The 19,365-nt window shown below is 36.1% G+C and overlaps 1 protein-coding gene across 1 annotated transcript in view; it reads left to right on the top strand.

Annotated features, from left to right (window-relative positions):
- LOC102927696 (F-box/LRR-repeat protein 5) overlaps positions 1–19,365 on the top strand; it is a 44,580-nt gene that overhangs the window by 6,896 nt on the left and 18,319 nt on the right. The window contains exons 2-6 of the mRNA XM_076546232.1: positions 3,590–3,805; positions 9,044–9,139; positions 11,138–11,324; positions 14,731–14,913; positions 17,330–17,455. Of these exons, the coding sequence (XP_076402347.1) occupies positions 3,590–3,805; positions 9,044–9,139; positions 11,138–11,324; positions 14,731–14,913; positions 17,330–17,455 (808 nt within the window). The remainder of the gene's footprint in view (positions 1–3,589; positions 3,806–9,043; positions 9,140–11,137; positions 11,325–14,730; positions 14,914–17,329; positions 17,456–19,365) is intronic.

Here is a 19,365-nt window from a genome sequence, read left to right as displayed (position 1 = left end):
GTGTTATTGCAGGGAGACCTTTTTTGTGGAGCAATTATTCTGACCAGTTACTGTCTTGCATCCAAAAAGATAGCTTTCTGTGTGGGATAGACATTTTATTTATGACATATGTTAGCTACAGAAGCTAAATCTCCATTGTTGCATAGTTATATGATTTAGGGCAAATTATTTAATACAAATGAAGCTATTTTCTTCACCTGTTGTATAAATATTTTTTTCTCTCCAGAAAGCACTTTTCAGATCTTATTTTTTTTCCAGCTTTAAAATATAGTTGACAAAATTATATATATTCAAGATATACAGTGGTATGGCATACATTTACATTGTTTAGTAATTACCCACATCTAATTGATTAACCCATCCATTAACATAGTTATAATTTGTGTATAGATAGAAGAAAACATACTTCAGATGTACTCTGTTAGTAATTTTCAAATACAGAGTAGCTTGTTAACTGTAACGACTTCCTTAACTCATGAGTGTATTGTATACTTTTTGGACATTAAAACTTAATAGCTATTAATGCTTTTTAAGAATTATTTTTTCATCTTGGGGTTGAGAACAAACCTATAGTTTTTTGCTTGTTAGGATGGCTTTCTATTGCTAAGGCATGTCCCTATGCTCTTATACTAAGACTTTTTAACTCCCCTAACACCCCCACCCCTGATTTAAGCAAAATTACCCATGGTATTATTTGTAGATATTAGCTACTAATGAAGTTTGTTGTAATGTGGTATGATGTTTCTGGACATTCTTAAAATCTAAAGTGTGAATTGCTTCAAGTCTGTTGTACATATTGTTTTTTGTTTTTTTTTGGTTTTTCGAGACAGGGTTTCTCTGTGTAGCTTTGCGCCTTTTCCTGGAACTCACTTGGTAGTCCAGGCTGGCCTCGAACTCACAGAGATCCGCCTGCCTCTGCCTCTGCCTCCCAAGTGCTGGGATTAAAGGTGTGTGCCACCACCGCCCGGCTACATATTGTTTTTAATATGAAAAGGAGCTAAGCATTATTTTTACATTGAAAACATATTTTGTGACATGTGAAAATTGTATGAAACTTTAAACTTCAGTGTCCTTAAATACAAAGTTTTATAGAAATAAATTAACAGTCATCTGCTTACATGTCATCTGTGATTCCTCTTTGGGCTGTAGCAGCTGAGTTGAGTATTTGGTGCAGGCCTCTAGTCTGGGAAAATTTAAATATTTACTGTCTGGCTCTACAGAAATGTTGACAACCCAACCCCCCTGTTCTAGATGATTGACTCATGTATTATGGTTTACTATTCATTGTCTTCTTTTCAGTAGAGTGTCAACCCTATGACAGCAGAGATCTTTATTTTGTTCCCTGTGTGTTCCCACTTACCAAGACAGTATCTAGCCCATCATAGCTGTTCACCAGTTATTGGAATAGAGCAAGAAGTATCTGAACTTACAAAAATGAATATGTAAACGATGGTAACCCTGTGAAGTATAGGCATTTTGTTCCCAATTAGCATCAAGTAGAAACAAAGACACTGAGAGACAAAAGTTCCCTAGCTAAATAAATGATAGACCCGGGTCTCTTAGAGAATCAGAATCTATGGATCTCTGTGATTCTTATGATAATACTTACTACCTTTTAAAGAAGATACCTAGTCACTTCTGTTCTGTGTAGATTGGCTTTACTTCAGTCTTAATGCCACCTTTTTCAGTGTTCTTCCATCACAGTTCTTACTGTGAAAGGCTAGTAAGACAGCTTAGAGTGTACTTCTCTTCAAGAAGACAGAACCACACTTTGGAAAGAAGCCTAAGAAGTTTGGTGTTAGTAACATTTGTCCTCTAATTTATCTACCTGTTGTATTTAACCTAATTGTTTCCCATTTAAAATGAATTTTGTAATAGCATTGAACAGTAGAAGTTAGATTTAATATAGATAATGAGATATTTGAATATTGCTTTGAATTTATTTGTAATTTATTTAGGCAGGGTCTCGGTACATAACCCCTGGCTATCCTGGAACTCAGTATATAGACCAGTGTCTTAAGTTAGGGTTTTTATTGCTGTGAAGAGACACTATGACCATGGCAACTCTTTTTTTTTTTTTTTTTTTTTTTTTTTTTTTTTTTTTTTTTGATTTTTCGAGACAGGGTTTCTCTGCGTAGCTTTGCGCCTTTCCTGGAGCTCACTTGGTAGCCCAGGCTGGCCTCGAACTCACAGAGATCCGCCTGCCTCTGCCTCCCGAGTGCTGGGATTAAAGGCGTGCGCCACCACCGCCCGGCTATTTTTTTTTTTTTTTTTGGAGCAACTCTTATAAAAGAAAACATTTAATTGGGGGTGGCTTACAGTTCAGCGGTTTAGTCTGTTATCATCATGATGAGACATGGCAGCATCCAGGTAGACATGGTACTGGAGAATGAGCTGAGAGTTTTACATCCTGATCCATAGACAACAGGAAGTGAACTGACACACTGGGCATAGCTTGAGCATATATGAGACCTCAAAGCCTGCTTCCACAGTAACACAACACACTTCCTCTCACGAGGCCACACCTGCTTCAACAAGGTCACCCTCCTAATAGTGCCACTCCCTATGAGCCAAGCATTCGAACACATGAGTCTGTGGGGGGGCATATCTATAGAAACCACCACAAACAGGCTGCCCTTGAACTCACAGAGATCCACTTACCTCTGCCTCCTAAATTTTGGGAGTAAAGGCCTGTGCCACCATGCTCAGCTTACTTTGAATTTTGAAACAAATTTCTTGATGTGTGTGTTTTAGTATTAGAATTTAATTTTCTATTAAGTGTGAAAGCTTGGCATTACACTGCAATGGGAATTTTTCTCCAATTGAATGCTAGAATTTAAAAAATGATGGCATACTTAAGGTGTTACATATTTATGTCAGTTTTCTTAAAAATACACTTCTCTTGTCGTTGTCGTGGCTCATGCCTTTAGTTCCATCCAGCTCTTGGGGTGCAGAAGGTGGGTCTCTGTGAGTTTGAGACCAACCTGGTTTACACAGTGAGTTCCAGGCTAACCAGGGACCTTGTCTCAAAAAAAAAAAAAGTGTGTGTGTACATATGTAAATTATCTAATAATATTTTATCTAATAGCTCTATATTTTATGCTTCCTAAACAGATCAGTTTCATCTTGACACTAAAACTTACAGTGAAGTATTTTCCCAGTTTTAAATTGTAGTAGTATAATAACATGAAAAACATTTTAAACAAAGAAAAGAAAGCCACATTATCCTAAGCTTATTCTTCTAATGTAGGTGTCTTTGGTATGATTTATGATACAGATAGAGTAATTTAAAATTAGACTTGGAGGGAACTGGGTCTGATCATTTTTATTTGGGTAAACTATGTGACTTTTTTCCTTTCTCACCAGGTATTTGAGAATGCCAGCCAACATCTTCTTAGTGTAGGGGACTCTACAGTTATACATCTATGAATTATTTTTTTTAATGAATTTCCTTTATTTGTACTGTGACATAATTGATGTAAAGGAACTATCTTGCTATATAAAAAAATTAGGTATACATTTGAATGTTTCTTGTTACATTGTCTTATGTTTGCATCTATTTACTATGTCTTTTTAAATTTTTATTCAGCTTTCTAAAACGAACTTTTCCAACAACAATGACTTCCGTGCTCTTCTCCAGTCTTTATATGCTACTTTCAAGGAGTTTAAAATGCATGAGCAAATTGAAAATGAATACATTATTGGTTTACTTCAGCAACGCAGTCAGACCATCTATAATGTCCATTCTGACAATAAACTCTCTGAGATGCTTAGTCTCTTTGAAAAGGGGCTGAAGAATGTTAAGGTGAGTTGAAAATTCATATGTAAGTAACTATTAGAAATAATGCGAACCTGACATTGTAATTTTTATTAGCAACTTTAGGAAATGGTATTATTTTAAAGATATTTCATTTATTCATGATGCCTAGGAAGGCTGTTCATCAAGAATGGTTACAGTGGAGGCTTGTAGTAAGGCGGAGAGATAAAGGTCAACTCTGGATGCAAGAAAAACCAGGAGTTAAGAGCCAAGTCGCAAGCGCTAGTAGATGGAAAATTACTGAGAGAAAAGATTAGGACCAGGAGAATTCTTGTTGCATTAACTCTTTAGGATTTTTGCTGAAGATAGGCCAGGGTATTAAACCGTAGAGGCTGAGGGGGTAGTGAGGGATTTGTTTAGATACTGCCATAGTCACATACTGAAAGTAGATGATGATTGTTAAACTGACTCAGTAGGATTCTTCCCAAAAGTGAACTGAGAGGCTAATGACAGAGTCTAAGGTCCCATTTCATTGGAAAGAGGATTCAGAGGATCTGGCTCACGTATGGTGAGAGTCTTTGGAAATTGGCTCTTTATTAATGCCTAGTAAAGTCTTCTTTTTGGTGAACACTGACCACCAAATTTTAAAGTGTTGTAAGTTGGAATTTTAATTACCATGAAATTGTTACAAACATTTGCCAATTTTTTTTTTTTTTTTTTTTTTTTTGGTTTTTCGAGACAGGGTTTCTCTGTGTAGCTTTGCACCTTTCCTGGAACTCACTTGGTAGCCCAGGCTGGCCTTGAACTCACAGAGATCCACCTGGCTCTGCCTCCCAAGTGCTGGGATTAAAGGCATGCGCCACCACCGCCCGGCCATTTGCCACATTCTTAAAAAAAAAAAAAAAAAAAAAGCTATCAGTGTGGGTACTGATGACTAAAGGTATAATTTTTGTTTAGGGTAACACTTCAGTTCCAAACATTTTATTTAAAATTAAAGATGGGGCCAGATATGGAGGCATATATCTTTATATATGTACTCTGGAGGCAGAAGAAAGTGTATATTTATGAGTTCAAGGCCAGTCAGGGCTACATAGTGAGACCTTTTCTCAAACAAAATAAAATTGAGGGTGGAAGATGTAATTTAGTGGTAGAGTTCTTGCCTAGCATGAGCAAGGTCTTGTCTCCAGTCTGTAACAGTGGGGGAAAATGGAATGGCAGCTATAGTGTTTACTGGATTTTATTTTTCCCTCTTGTAGGAATCAGAATGGTTAAAGACGACGATTTCAGTTGTATGGCACTTGTCTGAAATTCTAGTGGTCAGGAGAATGAGGTAGGAGAGTCACTAGCTCAAGACCAGCCTAGGGTACATAGTGAGATTTTTATCTCAAAAACAAAGTAATTTTGAACAAGAAAATGAAATGCATTTGTGAGTATAGTTTAGGATAAGGATGTATGTACATTTTCTTAATAATATTTGTCTTAAATATTTGAAAGTTAAACTTTGTTTAACCTTTTCAGTTCAGTGAAGCATATGAGTAAGTTATAACTCCATCAAGACACCTTATACCCTTTACTTAGATACTTTGCTTTAGAAAGGTGATTCAGTAAGAGGGAGGATTAATTTTGAAGGACTGAGAACACTCAAACTGAAGACCATTTTAAGAAATTCTACCAGTAGTCTCTGGAAGAAGGAACACTTGGTAGATATCCAGAGGGGAGGTGGTTGATTAGTAAAGGAAAGCATACTAGATAGTAACAGAAGGGAGTTTTACTTTTCTATTGAGTACTCCTTGTACTCTTGGTGTTTTAGATCACATTCATGTATTATGTAGTCAGTGTTTCTGAACCAAAGTAGTGGTTGTTAAAAATATAGGTAAAGGGACATGCTTGAAAATGATGTAGGATGTAGCTGAAAGTTTTCCTGTATCCCGCCTGGCCCGTGGTCAGGACAAATCTCTCTCACTACCAGTCCCACAGCAGTTCAGACCCAAATAAACACACACAGGCTAATATTTTAATATTTTTAAACTATGCCTTGGCAAGCTTCTTGTTATCTAGTTCTTACATCTTTTTATTATTATTATTTTTTCTTTTATTTTACAATACTATTCAGTTCTACATTACTATTTAGTTCTACATAACAGCTACAGATTCCCTTGTTCTCCCCCTTCCTGACCCCTCCCCTTCCCCCCAGCCCACCCCCCATTCCCACCATCTCCAGATCAAGGCCACCCCCGAGGACTGAGATCAACCTGATAGACTCAGTCCAGGCAGGTCCAGTCCCCTCCTCCCAGATTGAGCCAAGCGTCCCTGTATAAGTCCCAGGTTTCAAACAGCTATCTCATGCAGCGAGCCCAGGACCTGGTACCACTGCCTAGATGCCTCCCAAACAGATCAAGCCAATCAACCGTCTCACCTATTCAGAGGGCATGATCCAGTTGGGGGCCCCTCAGCCTTTGGTTCATAGTTCATGTGTTTCCATTCGTTTGGCTATTTGTCCCTGTGCTTTATCCAACCTTGGTTTCAACAATTCTCGCTCATATAAACCCTCCTCTTTCTGGCTAATTAGACTCCCAGTGCTCCACCCGGGGGCCTAGCTGTGGATGTCTGCATCCAGATTCCTCAGTCCTTGGATGGGGTTTCTGGCACAACTATTAGGGTGTTTGGCCATCCCATCACTAGAGTAGGTCAGTCCCAGCTGTCTTTCGGCCATTGCCAGCAGTTTTTTGTTGGGGTATCTTTGTGGATCCCTAATCATCAGGGAAATGCAAATCAAAACAACTCTGAGATACCCCCTTACGCCTGTTAGAATGGCTAAGATCAAAAACACTGAGGACCCTTTATGCTGGAGAGGATGTGGAACTTGGGGAACTCTCCTCCACTGCTGGTGGGAATGCAAGCTTGTACAACCACATTGGAAATCAATATGGTGCTTTCTTAGAAAATTGGGAATCAATCTCCCCCAAGATCCAGCTATACCACTCTTGGGCATATACCCAAGAAATGCTCAATCATACCACAAGAGCACTTGCTCAGCTATGTTTATATCAGCATTGTTTGTAATAGCCAAAACCTGGAAACAACCTAGATGCCCTTCAACTGAAGAATGGATAAATAAATTGTGGCACATATACACCATGGAATACTACTCAGCAGAGAAAAACAATGACATCATGAAGTTTGCAGGCAAATGGATGGATCTAGAAAAAATCATCCTGAGTGAGGTAACCCAGACTCAGAAAGACAAATATGGTATGTACTCACTCATAGGAGGATACTAGATGTGGAATAAGGATGACTGGACTGCTACTCACATCACCAGTGAGGCTACCTGTAAAACAGGACCCCAAGAAAGACACGGGGATTACCCAATGACGGAGAAATGGATGAGATCTACATGAACAACCTGGACATAAGTGGGAGCAATGAAGGGCAAGGGTCAGGGGAAAGAGAGCAGGAGATCCCAGCTGGATCAAGAACAGAGAGGGAGAACAAGGAATAGGAGACCATGGTAAATGAAGACCACACGAGAAAAGGAAGAAACAAAGTGCTAAAGAAGCCCACAATTCTTACATCTTAAATTAACCCATTTCTGTAAATATGTACCTTGCCATGTGGCTTGTGGCTTACCGGTATCTTTACATTTTGCTTCTGGAAGTGGCAGCGTCTCCCCTGTTCCATCTTCTTTCTTCCTCACTCTCTCTCTAGAATGTCCTGCCTAACCTTATTCTGCCTCACCATTGGCCAAACAGCTTTATTTATCAACCAATCAGAGCAACACATTTTCACAGCATACAGAATGACATCACCTATCAGTAGGATCTAAGACCAATGGAATACTGTAATTATATAAAGTGGTAGAGGGAAAGAGAAAGAGGAGTGAGAATGGTATTGGACTTTGTATGTGCAAGAAGGCTAGGGATTAAGGCTTATTCTGAACTATTTACGTAATATGTGTGTATTTATTAATAGGAAGAGAGGGCATTGATGAATTTGAAGAGCACAAAGAAAGAACTAGTGTGAAAAAGAAATTTTATAATTATTAGGATACAAGTGTAATTGGAAGCCATACATCTGGATATGCTTAAGGGATGTGTAAAATCACATCAGAATTCAACATTGAACTGAATATTGGAAAGTAATTGAATACATTATCTAAACGAAAAAGCTGGCCACAATAGTAATGAAATAGTACTTGTCTTAGTTACTTTTTTATTGCTGTAATAAAACACCATGACCAAGACAACTTATCAAAGGGTTTATTTGGAGCTTACGTTTCCAGAGGGATGAGTCCATAAAAATCCTGGTGTGCCTGGTGTGTGTGTGTGTGTGTGTGTGTGTGTGTGTGTGTGTGTGTGTGTGTGTGTGTGTGTGTGTTAGCAGGTAGGTGTGGTGATGGGAACTAGAGACTGAGAGCTGAGTATTCAGTTCTTAAATCACAAATAGGAAGCAGGAAGTAGAGAGACTGAGCTTGAAATTAACTGGAAATGATGAGGATTTTTATCCCTCAAATTCTGCCCTTTTAGCAAGGCCACACTTCCTAGGTCTTCCCAAACAGTGCCACTAATTGGGGACCAAAATTCCAATCCCAAAGCCTTTGCGGGAACATTCTCATTTAAATCACCACAGTATCAGCATATTTTTAAATATTTCATCATTTTGTCAGTTTCCCATAGTTTTACATTGAGGAGAGAGAAAAGATGGATAAGTTGCAGGGAGATGTGGTTTTAATTCATATGTGGAAGAAATGTTTGACTATTGAGAGGTATCTAGAATTAAAATGATTTACTTTAAAATGTGAGTTTCTTGCCTTTAGAAATGTTGATAGTAATATATGTGGCCTGTTAGGATAACATAAAATTTATTATAAAAACTTTTTATAGTATATTTTAAAATATACTTGCTATATTTTAATAAAATTAAAAAAAACCTAGATTAGAGTTACTAAGGAATTCAAAGCTTATTATTTTAAGGGCTGTAAGTGGGAGGTGGTGCCAAGGCTGAGGGTACAGTATCGGACATGTTAGCAAGTGCTCTGGCACTGAGCTGCATCCTAGCTCTCAGGACATCTTTATGCTAAAAGAAAACTAAGTTGACTTCCTGGGATCAGTCAAACCTTGACATATATTTGAGAGTCTTACTGTGTTGCCCTGACTGGTCTGGAACTTGCTGTGATATCAGGCTGGTCTCAAACTTAGAAATCTGTTTGCTGCTGCCTTCTGAGTGCTGGCATTAATGATACGCATCTCCACTTTCTGCTAAATGTGTATTATTTTTTGTTTCTAGAATGAGTATGAACAGTTAAATTATGCAAAACAACTGAAGGAGAGATTGGAGGCTTTTACAAGAGATTTTCTTCCTCACATGAAAGAAGAAGAAGAGGTAAGCAGAGTTTTTCTTTGTTGTGATTTATAGTCATAATTTAACAGAAAATATAATTTTGCCTTAGGTTCTTTAAAATAATGCATAAAAAGAAAATGTTCTGTTGATGGAGTGAATCCTCTGTTTCTTTTTGGGAACAGAAATGGAATCCAGTGAGATTTTATTTTTTTAGAAAGGTGGCTACTTTGATTGAATGGATGACTTTAATTACTTAAGAAATATGTATTTTTATGTGCAATGGCACTGTGATACACGTTCATAATTGTCACTAATTTTTGAGAGCCTTTAGAAAATTCTGTAAATCTTTAAATATGTATGCTAGGTTGAAAGAGTTTTTAGAATTATTTCATGAGTAGACTAGAGTAATTAAATGGTTGTTTTAAGTTTATCACTGTTGTGCCTCATGTACATGAAATATAGCATATCAGTAGATACATGGCAAACAGTTTTTCTTCTTTCAGTAATATTAGTATCCAGCATAAGATACAGAGAAAACTATCCTATGAGGACTGAATACTATTGCTTTCTTTCTTTCTTTTTGTTTTTTTTTTTTTTTTTTTTTAGATTTATTTTTATTTTACATGTATGAGTGTTTCATCTCTATGTTTGCATGTGCACTGTGTGCCAAAAGATGACATCAGATTTCCTGGACTGAAGTTACAGATGATTTTGAGTCACCATATGGGTGCTAGAAGCCAAACCCAGGTCCTTGGCAAGAGCAGCAAGTTGTCTTAACTAACTAGCCATCTCTCTAGCCCTAGTTTGAAAAACAAAACATTTATTGTGCATTTGGGAATTGTTTCCCTTCCACCATGGGTTCTGGGAATTGAATTTGGTCATCAGTCTTGGTAGCAAATACTGTCACCCACTGAGCCAACTTTTTGGCTTCTGGGTACTTTTTTTTTTAAGCTGTAAATCATATATTGTGATTTGCAATTATGGTTTCACCTTATAATCGGCTTGATAATAAAAAGAAATGCAACCTATTTTCTAAACTCTTCCCAGAATGGGAAGCATTGATTTGGTGATCTTTCATTGGTACTTGATGGTATCTCATCAGTTTTTATATTGTAATATGTATCTAATGCTTAAATCAAGGTTAAGCATTTTTTTTTTAATTGAAAATAAGTTTTTCTTTTTCTCTCACATAATATATCCTGGCTATGGTTTCCCCTTTCTCCCTACCTCCCCTCCCTTGTAGATCCCCACCCCCTTTCTGTCTCATTAGAAAACAAACAGGCTTCTATAGGATAATATAATATAAAGCAAAATCTTAATGCCTCAGAATTGGACAAACCAAACAAAAAGAAGGAAAAGAGAAGGCAAAATCAGAGACCCATTCGTTTGCACACTCAGGAATGCCATAACAACACCAAACTGGAAGCTATAGTATATATGTAAAGGATCCTGTAGGGTAAAAAGAGAAGAAAAAAATTATATATATATATATATATATATATAATATACTATATAACTATGTCCTGTTCTGTAGGCAGACACACACACACACACACACACACACACACACACACACACACACACACACACACACACACACAGCCTGGCATGGCCTTTTGAAACCCTGAATCACATCTTCAGTGATTCCCTTCCTTCAACAAGACCACACCTCTTAATCCTTCTTAAATAGTGCCATTCCCTAATGACTAAGCATTCAAATATGTGAACCTATGTGGGCCATTCTTATTCAAACCACCACAGGCAGGTATTGGGCTAAATATCTAACAATAAATAACAAAATGGTTGACTGTTTAACAAGCTTAGTACAGGAAAACCTTGTTCTTTAAAATTGTATAGAGGCCTGAAAAATCATAGAAAAATATCCTTTTTAAATATTCTTTTAAAAATTTAGGTAGTTTAGTGATAATAGCTATAATTTTTATCTCTTTGAAATGTATGTTCATAATACTGAACTTGAGCCATTAGTAAAGGGTTTTGAGTAAATTGAAAATCTTTCCCTACAAATTCTTTTAAATTTAGGTTTTTCAGCCCATGTTAATGGAATATTTTACCTATGAAGAGCTTAAAGATATCAAAAAGAAAGTGATTGCACAGCACTGCTCTCAGAAGGACACTGCAGAACTCCTTAGAGGTCTCAGCCTGTGGAATCAAGCTGAAGAGCGACAGAAATTTTTCAAATATTCTGTGGATGAAAAATCAGATACAGGTAAGATTCATCTATTTTGACAGAACAATTTGTTAATGTAGTACTATTGACATTTTGTTATAAATTATAGATTTTATTTAAGAAACAATTGAAGTCAGGTCTATACTGTAGTCAGTTTAAGCCATTTATTTTTCCTTAAAAATGTAATTGAGGACAGTAGTTTCTATTGTAGAATTTAGTGTTTATAGTCTTCCATCTTGTCGGCTTGAGTTTCATGTAGTATAGTGATTCTCGAGTATAGTGATTCTTGAATGAATTTGTAGGTATAAAGTAAGTACTATTTTTGACCAATGAAAAATCAGGACTGCTATGATCAGAGTAGTATTACAGTATCAGACAGCTTTCTGAGCTCTCTTGATCATACTGAAAGGTTTAAGTTTTTTCCCTTTCTTTCTATTGTATGTTGTAGCTAGAGTTTTCCTGCCTTGCCCACAGTCAGGACAAATCTCTCTCACCCGCCAGTCCCACAGCCGCTCAGACCCAACCAAGTAAACACAGAGACTTATATTGCTTACAAACTGTATGGCCGTGACAGGCTTCTTGTTAACTGTTCTTTTATCTTAAATTAACCCATTTCTGTAGCAGGAATCTTAAAAGTTCTTATTAATAAAATCAAACCCGAGGCCAGTTATCGGGGTCAACGCTGGTAGATCAGAGAGACAGAACAAGCCACAGCTATCTCATCTTGCCAGTTCCTCAGCTGGTCCTGTCTCCTCAGACTGGAGGCCTCTGAGTCCTCATCCGGAATGGGTCTCAGCTGAATTACTGCTCAAAAGCCTGAATGCTTAACCAGCCAAAATGCTTCTAGTTTCTGGTCCTCACGCCTTATATATCTTTCTGCTTTCTACCACCACTCCCTGGGATTAAAGGCTGGCTTTCTGGGATTAAAGGCGTGTGTCACCATGCTTGGCTATTTCCAATGTGGCCTTGAACTCACAGAGATCCAGAGGGATTTCTATCTCTGGAATGCTAGAATTAAAGGTGTGAGTGCCACCATTTTCTAGCCTTTGTATCTAGTGGCTGTCTGTTCTCTGACCCCAGATAAATTTATTAGAGTACACAATATTTTGGGGAACACAATACCACCACACATTTCTATAAATCTATACCTTGCCACGTGGCTGGTGGCTTACCGGTGTCTTTACATGCTGCTTGTCCTGGCGGTGGCTGCAGTGTCTCTCTCTCCTTCTTCCTGTTTCCCCAATTCTCCTCTCTCTTTGTCCCGCCTATACTTCCTGCCTGGTCACTGGCCATCAGTGTTTTATTTATATAGAGTGATATCCACAGCAGTATGTATATGGGTGTTTTGCCTGTTGTATGTCTATAGCCCATGTGCATTCAGTGCTTGCATAGGCTAGAGGAGGGCGTCAGATTCCCTGGGACTGGAGTTATATTTGGTTGTGCACTACCATGTGGCTCCTTTGAATGGAAACTAGATCCTCCAGAACAGCCAGTGTTCTTAACCTCTGGCCCATCTCTCCAGCTTTACATTGGCCATCTTTTATTGTGTATTTTCAAAGTCAGTTAAGTTAAAAGCATTGTCCTTTACTTAGGATTCAATGTAGAACTTTTGGACTTTATAATGGCATGAAAGTGATTTGTATACTTCAGTTTTGCATTTTGATCATTTTTCAGCCTAGTTTATGTGCAGTATAAAACTTGGTAAATGTCTAAATACTAGGCAGCAGTGAGCCGTGGTTCCTAGTCAACCATATCCATTCCAGGGGTCAACCATGTCATTCATGTTGTTCATGGAGAAGAGTTGATACTCTACAGCTCAACAGCTGTGGTGGTTGCTAAGTTTTGATACACTTTTGTTCCTGGACAAATTTAACTTATGATGGATTGACTGGGGATATAATAACTTCATTTTGAGTTAAGGAAAGGAACATTTATAATTTTATTTTCATCTTCTGATGTTTATCGTTCTCTCAGTATATCTCCAGTAACGTTCAGGATAGTGAGTATGAGAGAGAAGCAAAGCAAAGCTTTTCTGTGTAGTTACTTTAAGAATTCATATAAGCAATGCAAATAGAATAGATGCTTACCTTTTCTATTTTTATTTTTATTTATCTCAATAGCTTTGCTTTTTAAAACATTAAAAATATAGTTGGTTCCAGGTGTGGTTGTGCACACCATTAATCCCAGCACTCCAGAGGCACAGAAACAGACAGGTCTCTGAGTTTGAGGCCAGCCTAGTCTACATAGCAAATTCCAGGCCAGCCTGGGCTACATAGACAAAAGATAAACAAATAGAAGAACCCAAATAGTTGACATCCTTAGTCTAGCAGAAATTCTTCTGCTTCTAGATATGTAATGACAGTGTTAGTCCTGTAAAATTTTTTGAAATTGGTATTTTTTCCAATACTAAAGTAGTCAGATTCATGTTTAAACAAAAATAATTTTATAAGTTGAAGCTATGATTAAACCCATAAAGCTTATGAGCTTTACTCTTGAAATACAGCTTGTGCCCTGGATACCACACCAAAGCCTGTTATGTCTTGTTTAATTGTTACTATAAAATGGAGTTTAAAAGCATCACACAAATTTAATTTTCCCTCTCCTTCAAAGCACATTATAGCAGCATTATGTTTAAAATATTTGGCATTTCAAAAGTGGCAGTTTAAAGTAGTTTGATGATAGTGTTTGTATAAGTGTTCTTTGTGAAGAACCAGACATACAAGATTCTCAAATTCTTTATAGTACTTTGGAGACAACTCATTCTTTTTTTCATTTTTCTTTGGAAAAATGCTACCATATTACAGGATCATAGGAAGTTGTTTACCTAATGACTTTCTACAATACTTAATAACAAAAGATTTCTTACCAGTGCACCAGGGACATTTATGCTTATTGAACTGGTACATAGTTTAAATAAGTTAAGGCATTTGTACATTAAAAAAATCAGACTTCATAGACCTTTTACATGGAATGTCAAAATCAAAGAGGGAACACTAGGAAGGAACTAACAGGAGCCTTAATGCATGAATAGCAAATATGAGCATGTGTGTCATTAACAATGCCTTGTAGATCTAATAATCTGCCTGAGTATATGCTTGCTGACTTAAAGCAGTATAACCTGTTGGGTTCCTTTTTCAAATGATGCTGTTTATACTACAAAGTGAGTATTGTTTTTCCTATGACGCCTGTGTAAGAGGAAGTCAATTCTGTGTTCATTATTGTAGCTGCCACTGATGAAGTATGATCTGGGCCATGATAGTTTAACCCTACGGGTTCTTAACAAGTTCAACATCCCCATGTTACCTCTAATACGTGTTATTTCCTTTTCACATGTTGCAAGCAGGAAGGAATTTACTTCAGGCACTGGCTTTTACTTGTGTGATTATCATTTCTTACTGCCTTGCTCATGTAGCCTTAATGTTAAAGATTTTCTTTTTTATTTCAGAAGCGGAAGTGTCAGAACACTCCACAGGTATAACCCATCTTCCTCCTGAGGTAATGCTGTCCATTTTCAGTTATCTTAATCCTCAAGAATTGTGTCGATGCAGTCAAGTCAGTACTAAGTGGTCTCAGCTGGCAAAAACAGGATCTTTGTGGAAACATCTTTACCCTGTTCATTGGGCCAGAGGTAGGTAAATGGGACTTTCAATTTGTTTAAAAAATATTTCAGTCTGCCTTTCTAGACAGATACTCACAGCCATTAATCTGTAATGCCAGGGAAGGGAAACTTTGAGGGTTTGGCCAGAAACCAGATTTTATAGTTGATGTGGTTTTAGTATATATTTTAGAAGAGCTAACAATGGTGAAATGTTTGTGAGTAAACTATATAATTGCTACTGTTTCCTTTAGAATAACTAGGAAAAAATATGTCAGACAGACTGTAAAAAACACTGGTAAAATGTTGATAATTGTTTATGATAAAAAAATGGGTACACAGATTCATTATATTATATCTTCGTATATGTGACTATGGTTAGAATTTTTCAATAGTAAAAGTTTAAAGTAAATGTAATTGATTTTTAGAACTGTTAAATAATTAGATTATTTAAGTATTTTAAACATAGACTCAGTTCTATAAAATATGAAGGGTGAGATACATACAGTTCTTGTTTGGTCATGGCTTTAAGTAACCAACTCTGGTTTTGTCTTTAACATAGCTTTTTACAATGGTGGCTAATGTAATGTTCTTTAAATTACATTAATTTCATTGTGCTAAGTTACTTTCACATCTGAATGTAGAGAAACTTTCTTCTCATGTGCATGTAAAAGAGTCATGAAATGTTTACAGCTGTCGTGCACTACATTGTTTTGTTGCTGAATTAAAATAATGTCTTAAGTATCCATTTAAAATTCTTATAAGTTATATACTATCCCCTTATAGGACATTTTGCAATGGAAATACATATTTCTTAACAAAATTTTGACTTTAAAAAATTTTTTTTTGAGTCTTATTGAAAAACAGTTTATTTGGTAAAAAGTCAGATTCTTACTATATAGCCTGCCTGGCTGGCCTGGAGCTCAGAGAGATCCACCTGTCTCTTCCTTTGCCAGCACTATGTTTTGAAAAGTGTTCTTAGTCTATTGGCTAAACTGACCTCATAATCTGTATCCTCCTGCATCACACTCCTTAGTGCTGGAATTAGAGGCACCTCCTGAGGCAGTTTTAAAATAAGATGTTCTTAGATATTTAGTGTTTTTGGAGTGATCAGAATTATTATTTTTGTATGGATTAATTTTTTCATATTACTTGTCAGAGTAAAATTTGAGTAAAAAATCAAATAATGCATATGAATAAGTCAGCTTTTTCTTCAGCTGTTTTTAATGAAGAATTAAGACAGATCCAAATGATGGTGTGAATACCATTAAAGGTGATAATGCTGTTGATTTTATGAAGACACTGCATCTTAAATATGCTACTTCACTTTTTTCTGTTTTTAACATATTTAGACCAAACCTTTGGTTAAAAATTCTTTTTGTTTATAATATTTTTGTCCCTGTCAGGGATATTATAGTCTGGAGACGTCTTTGCTTGTCCTAGTTCTGGTTATTATACCATCATCTAGTGCAGTGGTTCTTAATCTGTGGGTCTTACCCCTTTGTGAGTCTCATCAGATATTTACATTATGATTCATAACAGTAGCAAAATTACAGTTATGAAGTAGCAATGAAAATAATTTTATGGTTGGGGGTCACCACAACATGAGGAACTGTATTAAAGGGCTGAAGCATTAGGAAGGTTGAGAACCAACTTGTCTGGTGGGTAGAGGCCTAGATTGCTGCTAAGCACCTTGTAATCCATAGGTTAGCAACTCAAGTCAAAGAATTACCCAGCCTTAGACGTCAGTGGTGTCTAGGTTGAGAAACCCTATGTAATCTTAAGAATTTAATAAATTGATGTTATTGTCTCTATCTTCATGAACATGTAATACATTTACTGTAATTGTAGTATCTGTACATTTATTGTTTCACTTTACATCAGTGTGCCTGCGTGCCCCTTGATTTCTGTTCCTACCTACTTGTGCACTGCTGGCCAGTCACTACAGAATACTTCATTAGTTGTCATCAGAATGAGGCTATTACTGTATCCAAAGTGAAGTTACTGTAGGAAAGAAAAGATAGGCCATTTCCAGTCTTTTTTTTTAAATTGCACCTAGAGATACTGATAATTATTTTCTTAGAAACTGAGTTATGATCGTTAAGCTTATTTCTTATAAAGGGTATCATTGAAAACTTTTCCAAAAGAACAGATACATGGCAAGTGTACAGCAAACTATGTAAGCTTTTGAAGTTCTTTTTCTTTAGTTTTAGAGAAAGGTTACTCTGGGAAATACTATTGGTTAGTAATGACTACTGTTAATTGAACTCATGTAGTCATAATTATTTTTGTATGTTTTAAATTGAATCCTTTGCTTATAAATGTGTAGTTTTAAAGAATATTTCTAAAAGTAGCCATTGCCTGAAGTTCAGATATGAATAGGATATTCTTTCTTATAATGACCTTATATCTAATTTGATTTTGTTCCTCTTGTTTATTCACTGTATAGGTGACTGGTATAGTGGTCCTGCCACTGAACTTGATACTGAGCCTGATGAGGAATGGGTGAGAAGTAGGAAAGATGAAAGTCGTGCTTTTCAGGAATGGGATGAAGATGCCGATATAGATGAATCTGGTATTTCATGCTTGGAATGAAAATTATTACATGATGTTTAAATAATTGACATTCTAGTTCATAATTATTAGGTCTCAAAAAATTCAGGTATTTTATGTTTTCTAAAGATTTTTAAAAAGCCTACTTCTCTGAAGAATTTGAAGGAACAACAAGTAAATTTAGAATTTCTTGTTAGAAGTATTTTTTAAAATAGAGTGGTTTCTCTTGTGTTTTTATATTAAAATAGCAAAGTCAGAAAATGATGGCTGTTTTTATGTAGGAATAAACTTCATTATAGTGCTTCACAGCTTACAATATATGATTTAGGATTTCAGTTAATCAGTTCATCAGCATTTATTGAGTCATCTGTGGTTGAGGGGAGATAGGATGATGTTTTGTCTGTAAAGTCATATAATTTGCCTCAAGATTATTGTAGAGTTAAGAAATAATATGTATGAGAGGCAGGATTGGTGTAGCTTAGGGTAGAGCACTTGTATAACATTGTAAATCCCTGGGCTTAGTCTCCAGCACTACAGAAAAAAAAAAATCATTTGTGAAGATTGTGTTGCACAGTTTTGGGGTTCCCCCCCATTAAGTACTGTAAGAGGGAGAGTTTGAGAGTAGATAAAAATTGATCCCTACTGTTAAATAAATAGAAGTAAAGGAGAATTTAGAATACATAGTTCTTCCTTCAAGGTACATAATGAAAATCCTGTAATAGAGATGCATAGATGATGCTTGGGAATATAGAGGAGGAAGGCAGATTCTTTCTTAGATACTATTTTACATAGTATTTTCTAAAAGATCATAAAACAGTGAAAAATTTATAAATGAGAAATTTTAAGAAGTTTCTGTTTACAGAGCTAAAATAAGTAAGCTGGTTTGGTCGATGATCTATGTTGAGAATAAGAACTACAGTGATTTTACTTGGCAAAAACTGTTTCAGATAGTCCTGAGTTGAAGAGGGCACATTTTGGTATAGTTTCAGGAGTTTGAAAATTTGTTTAAGAAGGAAGAGATCTGTTTTCATTAGCTTCAATCATATGCTTACCTGTGGCAGGCAGTGGAGTGTGTATTTTAGATTTTATAGTAAACAAAGCACACCTAGGTAGGGAGGGCCATAGGGGAAAAAATGAATTAGGAATAAAAGTGTGGTAGAATAAATAAAAAGTGTGGTTTGCTGAAGTGATTTTTTTTAGTGATAGTGTCCAAGTACAGGACATTTAATACCAAGTTAAGGTATTTATAAAATACTTGAAAAAATATTTAGCTGTTACTCTTTTCACATAGATTCCTTTTTAGCTACTATATTCTATTTTATTTTAAATAAATCTTTAATATATTAAGGTGTTTTGTGCTTAGATAATTCAGGTTAGGAGTTTAGGTAAGTATACTAAAGATAGGATCCTGAAAGGTGATAGAGATTTTAGGTCCATTTATAGTTTGCTTTTCATTTTATAAAATTGGAGTTGTAGAAATTTTTGTTTTCCTTAATATTGGGGCTTAAACTCAGGCCTTTACCCATCCTGTGAAAACACTGTTTGTCAAACTAAAGCTGTAGTTTGCTTGTTTGTTGTTAGAGGGGTATAACTTGTATAACATTCAAATTATAATAATAATTTCTTCACCAACTCCACACAAACCAAAAAGGAATTTCAGCATAGAGTATGAAATTATAAACATTCAAGCTCTATAGAAATTGCTAAATCAAGTGCAAAAGGCCATGCTCATGTTTAACTTCTTATGAGTGAAAGTGTCTTCTTTTGCTTGAAGATTCATGATGATAAGGTTAATGGAGTTGTTTCACATCTCTTCTAGCTCTGTATCCTTTTAATTAGGTAGAATAACTGATGCTACCTTTAAGAATCTATAGATCATTTATTCCTTTGTAACAAATTGTAGTCTCTTGAAGAATTTTTACAGTTCTTTGA

Source organism: Peromyscus maniculatus, chromosome 10, assembly GCF_049852395.1.
Source record: "Peromyscus maniculatus bairdii isolate BWxNUB_F1_BW_parent chromosome 10, HU_Pman_BW_mat_3.1, whole genome shotgun sequence".
NCBI lineage: Eukaryota > Metazoa > Chordata > Mammalia > Rodentia > Cricetidae > Peromyscus > Peromyscus maniculatus.
The sequence above is the reverse complement of the archived record's forward strand: the minus strand, read 5'-3'. Positions and strand labels throughout refer to the sequence as shown.